Source organism: Montipora capricornis, chromosome 6 (assembly GCF_036669925.1).
Source record: "Montipora capricornis isolate CH-2021 chromosome 6, ASM3666992v2, whole genome shotgun sequence".
NCBI classification, from domain to species: Eukaryota; Metazoa; Cnidaria; class Anthozoa; order Scleractinia; family Acroporidae; genus Montipora; species Montipora capricornis.
The window spans coordinates 19,246,935-19,256,934 of record NC_090888.1 but is presented as its reverse complement, the minus strand read 5'-3'; the positions used below and the strand labels follow the sequence as shown (position 1 = coordinate 19,256,934).

Below are 10,000 nucleotides of genomic sequence, written 5' to 3'. Positions count from 1 at the left end.
TATTATTACTGGCAGGCACCTCGAGTTCCTGTAATTTCTGTACTCTACCTACGCCGCATAAGCTTCTGGCTTTGGCCTCTCATTGCTTTACTGTGCTTGTTTTTCAAGGAATATTAAACATTAACGTTCCCGGTATGTGCGTATGTGAAAACTGCGATATTTCGCTCCGAAAAACGTTTCCTTCCAGTTGCCGGTAAAATGCGTCACGAGTTGCATCAGAGGAACTCAAAGATTCTATTGATTGCCTTTCCTATATCTAGACATATTCGACATGCCTCGCAGTGACATCCCATCGAGCGAAGACCAGAGCCACGAGATAGTTACACTGACAGAGTCTTCGAAAAAGACTGATTCAGTGTCACAAGCTGCTAAGGAACCACCTCCGATACCGGCGGCTACATCATCTGGTTCATATATAAAGGAAATACACCGAGAATCTTCCCTTCAAGAAACACAGATTTCAAAAGCCCCTGGGATTACCGTGAAGGAGTCCACGTTGCCTTCAAGGCCTAAATCTACCCCGCATGAACTTGAAGATAATACTACGCATGCGCTCATAGATGAACCTACGCATACCGGAGAAGGTCTCTCTATTGCATCATCCAATGAGTCCCTGCCAGCTAACGAAGACAGGATTCGTTCCGAAAACTCGGATTCCGAGTCAACCGTTTCTCCGTCGTCTTCGGCGACTGCTTCCTTGGAAGTGAACGAGACATCCTTGCAACAAGTAACTGTGCCTTTGGACTCACCAACTTATCAGATAGCAAGGTACAGTCAACCAGAGAATGAACTGGTCCCACAGGGCACCCATGTCAGTCAACTCATGTACTTGCATCAGCAACAAGACATTCTTTCCAAACCAACGCCAAAAACAATTGTCGGAGTTCCTCCTGGGGACGTTGAAGTGGGAAGTAAGTTCTTTGAATACAAATAATGGCAATTGTTTTTGACTTTCACGAGGTTAATAGAGATCTGCAAATTGCACGTTTGGATTTTTACGTTAAGTTTTGCGATAAAAAAGATGACCAAACAAGACGGAACTGAATCCCAGAGAGTAGCTTTCAAGGTAATTGAAAGCTGCAGTGGAAATATACAATCATACACTTGTTCTAGTCACATCAATCGAAGGAACTCATTGAATTGATTCAGACCTCGAGAAAAACACACAGGACATGCATCAAGCGCGGGGGACCCGTGAGCGGGGTAAAATATTTGACTTCTCATTGGCTAGCTAGATGGCACGTGATTCTCTTTAGCCAATCACCATAAGCAGTGTTACAAACCCAATGATGGTGAGCATTCCTGTACAGTAGCTGGCAATTAGACCAGACAAATAAAAACAAAATAAACGCACAATAAGTAAGTGAATGAATGAACAAATAAATAAGAAACAAAGAGTCTATCACCTACTCCCCACCAGCGTCATAAGTGTTGGTGTTAGAGTGTGTCACCTTGCTTTTATAGTTGTTCTATTTTAAACCAAGTTTGCGGTAAAATAAACAATAGCTCTGCACATCTGACCAATCAGATTGCATTACGTTATTCATACAGTTGTTCAACGTCATCACCATGAAACATTTTATGTGAGAAATCAAATCTAAAAATAGACATTTTTCTGACCCAGATGAGGTCAAACATGATACCAGATTCTTACTCTTTTTCTTACTATTTTTGTATGTTACTTTTGTCAACCTGTGTTATTTCACAGCTGTAGCATACACAGGGACAATCAAACTGAAACAGAGCTGGCTGGATCAGTTTGAAGATGGAGAAAGCGCCGAATCCAAAATATTGTCCGGAAACATTGAACAGGCGGTAAGTGTTAGATATCGATGGTAAAAAAAAGGTTAAACGAATACATGCAGAGGTAGTAAAGTCCTTGAATATGACCAGTTGCAGAATGTGATAAAGATAATGATGATGATGATGATGATGATAACGATGGTGATGATGACGAATAGCAAAAGATAATCGTAGTTTGACTAGCCAATCAGAGCAAGCCTTCAGCGCCATCCACTGTTTTAGTATATAATAACTTATCGTAGTTCTCATAATATTCTAACGAACCAGGCTAGTAAGGCTGATTAGCCAGATAAAATAACGACAGTTGATTGGCGGCCATGTTTGCATTTGGTCAACGCTTCATTTTTGGAAGAATTGATTTTATAACAAAACAAAATGACTTTGTTTTTTTCCACAGTTTAAGAACGTTTTCAAGGACGAGCCAATGTTTGTTAGCGCTGAGGTCGTTGGATTCCGGTAAGATGTCAAGAAAAACCATAATCGGTCAATTAAAGGCAGCTTATGGCGTTATGCTTCACCGACCGCACACCGGTGGCTCAGTTGGTTGAGCACCGGGCTGTCATGCGGGAGGTCCTAACTGACGAAAAAGTGCTGCCTTTGTAATTTCATCTGCAGAATGGTTAGACTTTCAAGTCTACGATTAACCGTAGGCCCTGTCTCACAACACTTGATGACTAATTCTGTGAGACGTTAAAGAACCCACACACTGTTAGAGACCGCTTTTATGAATACCGACGACCACCTTTACATTATTTAATTTGTATTTATGTTAATTAGACCTACTGCCCTCATTTTAAAACAATTTTTTTTTTTAATTTGCTGGTCGTAACGAGGTTAGAAATGCTTCGATTTGGACAGGGCGCATCTTTTCTCAAAGAAAGACCTGAATGTTCACTGATAATAGGAAACTTATAAGCAACGACAACGGCGACGGCAACGAGAACGTCACAAATATGCGTATTTGGATAAAAACAATAGCTTTGCACGCCTTGAACGTGCGCTTTTCACTGTTGTCAATTTCTTTGTTGTTGTCTGCAAAAACAACAACGCGAAATAGCCAAATTTTAGGTTTTATGAAGAACGTCAGCACTTAAAGATCAATTTTTATTTTCTCCCCAAAATTTAGCGCCGTTTTGACCAGTGTCATTTTTCAGGAACTACCACACCCTTGTCATATTAAAAAAAGGTTTAAATTCTCACGAAGTGATAAACATAACGCGAGTTTATATTTTGAGATGACGTTCTCGTTGCCGTCGCCGTCGTCGTTGCTTTAAGTTTCCTAATCAGCCTCTCCTCCCATGCAGGCGTTGTCAGTGGCCCTTCGAGGATAAGTGATGAAGCCCACTGAAGGTCTCTATGGGAGGTTACCAGACAATGGTAACGTTCATAACTGAGTATATTTCTTTTCACTGCAGAGAGGGAATGGTGAAACACAATCCTAACACTATAAGGAAAGTGATTGTTCCATTTATCCTGACGTTTAAAAATGGTATCAAGGGCGTTGAAGACAAGCTGAAAAGCATGGTGAAAACCAAAGGAAAACTTGACGACATGCCTGTTTACAAGAATTCCCTTCAGATTGCAGGCAAGTTTTAAATGATGAAATACACTAACCCATTGACTCGTCAACTGTGGGTGTCCTAAGGCGCCTGGAGGGGGGGGGGGGGGGGGGGTCAACAATGGGTTAACTCACTTACGCGTTCGAAAATGCAGGTACTCATGGCACAAAAATAACGTGTGACAAACAAAGCAAACAAAACCACAAACAAACAAAAAATAGAAAATCAAGTGACAAATCTTTGGTGAAACAAAAAGAAAGGACAATTAGCAATACCAAAAAACGTGTGTGTGAGAGAGAAACGGATAACAAATGGGGCGCGGAAGGAACAAATCTTTGTAGAGTCAAGGAGTCAATGCCCCATAAAGATACAAATTTAAATTGACAAATAACGAAAGTAACAAATCAAGCGCGAAAGTTAGGAATGACCACTACTGTGAGATGCCCAACTTATTAAGTTGTTTTCAAAAGAACCTTTGTCGTACATTTTTGTTTGATTTCGAGATTAATTTGCACTAAGGTAGGTGTGTAATACCATTGGACACCAGGGGCCCGTTTCTCAAAAGTCCCGAAACTTTACGGGCCATTTTCGGGTGTCACAATTCCCTTTGTATCTCAAGAACGGAGAGGACTTAAGTCGTCAAACTTCAGAGTCATTTTTCTTTTTGTTACCTTGAAAACATGTTAAAAGATCGGCTCTCCAAAACAAGCGGTTGGCAGTTCCACAAATGGCTTTTCGGGCGCGAAAGGTTTTCGGGACTTTTGAGAAACGGTCCCCAGGTCCCCTTCATGGGATCTAACAACATAGCCAGATGTAGGGCCCTAGAAGGGAGTCTATTTCGACGAAGGAGAAAATTTAAAGCGGAGCACCCAGAGAAACACCCTCGAGTCAGGTTAAGATGGACTGTAACTCAGCCCCTCTATGAAGGTAATGGTCCGCCATTACTAATTTTAATTAAAAATTTCCAGAGAGCTGGATCGAGGAAAAAAGGAAGTCAGAACCACTGGTTTTATGCAATGTCTGAGTTCGCGGCTGCATTAATATACAGCACGGCAGTTTCGGGCTTTCAGACTTTTAAACTCGTGTTTTGCACATGATAAGCTGCATCTACGTGCTGAAATTCTAAGCTAGTGGGTAAATTTAAAGTTGAAAAAATTAGATAATTAACTTTAAAATCCTTTTTTTCTAATTTGTTTATTAAAGCATTAAGCAGTAAATTACGTCACTTTTTACCTTGATCCAACCCTCTGAGGAGCAATCGCTCAGTTTTTAACGTGAGAAAATCCAAACTTAAAGTAAAAAAGCCTTTGGATAAAAATCAACGAGCCTCAAAATTTTGTCAGTCACGTGTTATGCAAACACACTTTTAAAATCTGAAGAAAGAAACGGAAGTGATTTTTTTGATAATATTGGCACTTTAACATCGTCCAACCGGGATTAGCTTCCGCGAACAACGGAAACCTTTGTTTTCCTTCGGGTCCACCACACACCATAAATTTTACGTTGATGACCATTACTTCACTGATGTTATTGGCATAATTAAGATGATAGGCATCATGGAAGTGTTGAACTTAAAGGGGCTATGTCACGTTATTTTCGGGTATTTAGGAAAAATCTTTAATCACGAGTTAAGTCTGGAAAATGGTAATGCGGAATCCCTTTACTGATAAAATTATCGTTACATCAAAAAAGATTATTCTCACTTCTGATTGATTGAAAAAATGGCGAGAGAACTTTGAACCAATAACTGAGTGAAGTAATGCAAGACCAAAGCAATTTGCTAATTACTTTCGACACTGGACTGAAAACCGCTCTATTTAGGTTGAGGTAAATCCAGCTGTTATCTTTATCCGAATAGCATAGTTTTGGGGCACGAAGTTGATCGAGAAGAGCATTGAGACACTTCGTGACGCTTATTAAAATCAGTGTGCATCTCGTCACTTGCATTTCAGGGGCTCGTTTCTCGAAAGTCCAGAAACTTTACGGGCTACTTTCGGGTGTCACAAATCCCTCTGTATCCCAAGAAAAGGGAGGATTTAAGTCGTCAAACTTCACAGTCATTCTGCTTTTTGTTACCTTGAAAACATGTTGATAGATCTTTATCTTTATTTCCACCAAATTTCCAGAGTATGCTCACTCTCTGGATAAAGCAAGACCAGTGAACAAAACTGTAAAGGTGGATAAAACAAAAACAGTGAACAAAACCGTAAAGGAGGAAAACAGTGGGGAAGAGGCGAAGAGAAGCGCTGTAAAAGTCCCAAGTAAGTTCTGAAGTAATTACTTGCTTCTAAATTAATTCAGGACTTTCTACCGTGATAGTGTGGGTAGGGAATTGACTTGACGAATGACGTACGACAAATGTCTACTTTTTAGAAAGCTCGTGTAAATCAGCTAATTAGAAATAACTTCAAACTGAAAGTAAAACCTCAAATAACTTCGCCAGGTCACACCCACCGTCTGAAAGGGATCAAGTAATAGTCATAGACTAAAGGCCCCACAAGGGCACTTCATAACCAGAAACAAATAAACTAGGACACAAAATATTAAGCTACCAGCGTAGCCAAGGAGGTAATTATATAAGTTTAGAGCAACCGAGTGGCAGTACATCTGTGTTTAAAAATGGCAACTAAGAGATTAAAAGCAAGCGTTTGTAAAAACGAAAATAAACATCGCATTACACGCAAACTAATAGCCAATCTTTCTTTTTCAGACGGTGGTGTTGACCCGTTTCTCAAAGGCGTCTTTAATCAGATTTCCAATGAAATGAAAGATAATTCTTTACAACGGAAATGATATTTCAGGTAAGAATTTCACTTGTAAAAACAGGGAAACAACACTCGAATATCCTTCAATCCCCTCCCGCATCCTACGTTTTTTAAAAGCCCCACTAAACTTCTACTTATCATTACTATATGTCACTGTTATCATCATCATCATCATCGTCATCATCATCGTCATCATCACCATCATCGTCATCTTTATCATCGTCCTCGTCATCCGTACCGTCAACATCGTCACCATGGTCACCAATCATCACCATCGTCATCATCATCATCGTCGTCAATCATCATCACCAATCATCACCATGGTCACCATCGTCCTCGCCATCATCATCATCATCATCATCATCATCGTCGTCACCATCGTCATGAATCATCATCATCGTCGTCATGAATCATGATCATCACCAGCGTTATCATCATCATTCAAGTAAAGTTGCAATACACATATCAGCGAGTACAAGAAGACATTTAGAATACTGCTAACAAGATCAAATAAATTAATTTCTGAAAACTCGTGAAACATCATTCGCTTTAGTGCATCCTGAGGTCGTACCCAGATCTCACTCTGTATGACCATGGAGATCTAGGTACGAGATTAAGTGCATCCTTCCCGACCATTACTATTTTCTAACCATCTTAGCCTTAATAAGAAAGCCGAATATCAAAAGCCTTGTTTGTCCCTTGAGCCTTTTTTCTTAACTGTGTGACAAATCGATGAATCTGTCAATCATTTACCCAAGCGAGCTAGTAATGTGAGAAATACATGAAAGATATTAAGCATCATCATCAACTGGGAACTCGGAAAAATCAGAGCCCTAGATGGGATTTGAACCCACGACCCGACCGTGATGTAGTACGGATGCTCTAACCACTGAGCTACTGGAGACTCTGTGGTGAGCAAGGGTGAAGTGTGGGTATAGACTGCAACTGCATCACGCGGTCACATTAAGGCACATCAGAGATGCAACCAACCAACCACCCAAGCGAGTAATATGAGAAATACATGAAAGATATTAAGCAGTATCATCAAGACCATCAACTGGGAAATCGGAAAAATCTGAGCCCGAGAGTCATATATGGTTAAAATTAGACTATGTGACCGCGTGATGCGCTCGTTTGTCTATACCCACATTTCACCCTTGCTCACCACAGAGTCTCCAGTAGCTCAGTGGTTAGAGCATCCGTACTACATCACGAAGGGTGGTGGGTTCAAATCCCATCTGGCAATCGTATTTTTCCGAGTTCCTAATAGGCCAGTTTCTTATTCTAACGGTTGGACTGGATCTAGCATGAAATGGAGGCTAGTGCGGGCAAATTAATTTGCATTTGAGATTTGCCCGCATTAGCCTCCATCTCATGCTAGGTCCAGTCCAGCCCAGCCGTGAGAATTGGAAAATGGTCTATTGATGCTGTTGCTGCTTAATTATCTTTCATGTATTTCAATCAATCATAGCTAATATATTTTTTTCTTTTTTAGGAAAGCCATACACTATGCAGCTGTTCCTGATGAAAGACTTGTTTGGAAAGAAGAAAAGAAGAACGTTGGAATACAAAGAATAAAAAAAATTCTCGCTTAGAATTAGGGGAAACGAGAGCAAGAAAAATCAAAATGACCAAACTACCGTTAAAGAGAAGAAGCAAAAGTGCTATAGGGTGTGCTACTCCATTAATTCTTTTTTTTCTTCAACAAATTTCTTATAATAAGAGATCGAAATGTTCTTTGGACCTTCTATTTCCTGGAATTCTGTAAAATTTGATAAAAAGTTCAAAAATGATGAAGCCACGATCAGAGGACAATTTTACAAAGCAACTAGAATTCAACAAACTGTTCAAATGAAAGGTTATGTACGAGGACCACATCATTTTTTAATAGACCATTTTACAGTTGTAGCTAAGTTACCTGGCCTACCAATGGAAGCGAGGCTGCCGGTGACCCTGTTTTGGTACAAACCTCCGTGCTTTTGTAATGTTAATACGGACTAATTAGAATTACAACCACACAATTTACATGATAAAAGCCTTGGGGCCTGTATCAATGCAAGGTCACCGGCAGCCTCGCAGCCATTCATAGGCTAAGTCGCTGAGCAAACAACTGTAAAATGGCCTATTGAATAAGCCAAAATAAGGAACTCAAAGTGAAATACATTTGTTCAACTGCCAGAACCAGCGATTAAGCGAAATCGACATTGCAGCTAATTCAAATTTTGTCAAGCCACCTTTCCGGAAGTACTTAATAATAAACTACATTTTGGCAGACAACCCTATGAAAGCAATGACGAAGCAATAAACGCATTTTTTTTTTTGGGGGGGGGGGGGTTCAAGAAAGCACCCATTGATCCTAATAGACCTTATCCACGATAGCCGCCATGTTGGTTTGCCTTTATCATGCAAATTAGCTACACGTTTCTGAGGGGGCAAACAACACAAGTTCGAGAGGTTATAACTAATATCTTAGCCACACATATGATTTGTTTCACGTTCATTGAATGTTTATCACCTAAGTAGTAAAATAGAATGATTACACAAGTTTCGCCGATGTTTTTTTAGTGAAAAATGAGCAGATAACGAGGTAGACGGTCAAAATGTCGGAGGCAATCAAAAGATAGAAAATTATTATAAAAGGTAATAAATTCTAAATTCTAAAATTTACTTTTAGCAATGTTAATTCAATATTTCGACGAGCCTATTTCCGCAATTTGCCTTTATTCCATTGTTTGCCCCCCAGCATAACACATGGCTAATTTGCATGACAATTTAAAAACCAACATGGCGGCTATCGTGAATAAGGGCTATTAGATTCACAGCCAATTTTTGACATCCAACACGTAATGTTCCTTTAAGTCTCAGCATTTGCCACTTATTCCTAGCATTTTATCTCAACTTGCAAAAGGGGACACTTTGTGACGTTAATTGTATTCTGAGACACAAGCGATGATGAAGTTGAAGAGAAAAGCAAGAGGATACTTCGTTAAGGCGGCATGCACGCATCAAGCAGACCCTTCTCTAAAATGGCGGCCGAAAATTCAAAGTTAAAATTAAAAACGTATACCAGCACTAGAACGAACACCCTCTACTTTAGCAACCCTGCGAAGTTTCAGCGTATTAGGTGTTATATCAGCTGTGAAAATGTAAGTTGAGATTTGACAAATTTACAGATGTTTATAGGACTTGGGGTTTACGCCATACCCCTAGTCATACAAACGTCTGTACACTTCTCACCTTTTAACTTACATGATGCTCTTTCTATTTCTGGTATCAGTTTTTCATTCAGTTCGATGTTAACTGATTCAAATCCGTTGCCGCCATTTTGAAGAAGGGTCTATTAAGGTCAATCCTTGGCATATATTCACTTATTCCATTTTATTCCCTGCTTACGTCACGGAATTGACGTTAATCCTGGACGTAAGTGGCTTGTGGCAGATGGGTATCATGATTTGGTACTTAGGCATACTCGTGCATATCTCCTTCATAAATAAACTTTGCGTCGAAAGCCCTGGGTTGAAGTTATCGGGGCAAACGTATGCTCACAGCCAGTCAATTTACCCTTTTATAATAATGAAACCACTGTTCGAGACCTCAACATGGGATGCGACGCTACCTTTTTTTTTAAGTCGAATAATGGCTGCTTAAAAACGCAATATCCACTTCAGGTGGGATATAAGCAGAGAAACTTACAAAGTTATCTTGTAATAGAGAACTTGGTACGTTTTACCTTGAGGAAATACGCGGTAACTGAAAGCAAACTCTGCTCTCAGGTCAAACGTATCTACTGAAAATATATGTCATATCCATATTTTAAAAAGAGGAATGGAACTAGGATAGAGGCTAATGAGCAAAGCCTCCATCGCATGCTCG

The 10,000-nt window shown here is 39.9% G+C and overlaps 1 protein-coding gene across 2 annotated transcripts in view; it reads left to right on the top strand.

Annotated features, from left to right (window-relative positions):
• LOC138051720 (uro-adherence factor A-like) overlaps window positions 1–8,665 on the top strand; it is a 17,604-nt gene extending 8,939 nt beyond the window's left edge. The window contains exons 6-12 of one of the 2 annotated variants that reach the window (XM_068897977.1): window positions 261–911; window positions 1,709–1,815; window positions 2,201–2,259; window positions 3,219–3,388; window positions 5,489–5,623; window positions 6,073–6,163; window positions 7,623–8,662. In XM_068897977.1, the coding sequence (XP_068754078.1) occupies window positions 261–911; window positions 1,709–1,815; window positions 2,201–2,259; window positions 3,219–3,388; window positions 5,489–5,623; window positions 6,073–6,155 (1,205 nt within the window). In that variant the 3' untranslated portion in view covers window positions 6,156–6,163; window positions 7,623–8,662. Of the gene's footprint in view, window positions 1–260; window positions 912–1,708; window positions 1,816–2,200; window positions 2,260–3,218; window positions 3,389–5,488; window positions 5,624–6,072; window positions 6,164–7,622 lie in introns of both variants that reach the window. The other variant, XM_068897978.1, reaches the window with a different exon arrangement.
• Window positions 8,666–10,000: the final 1,335 nt, after the last annotated feature.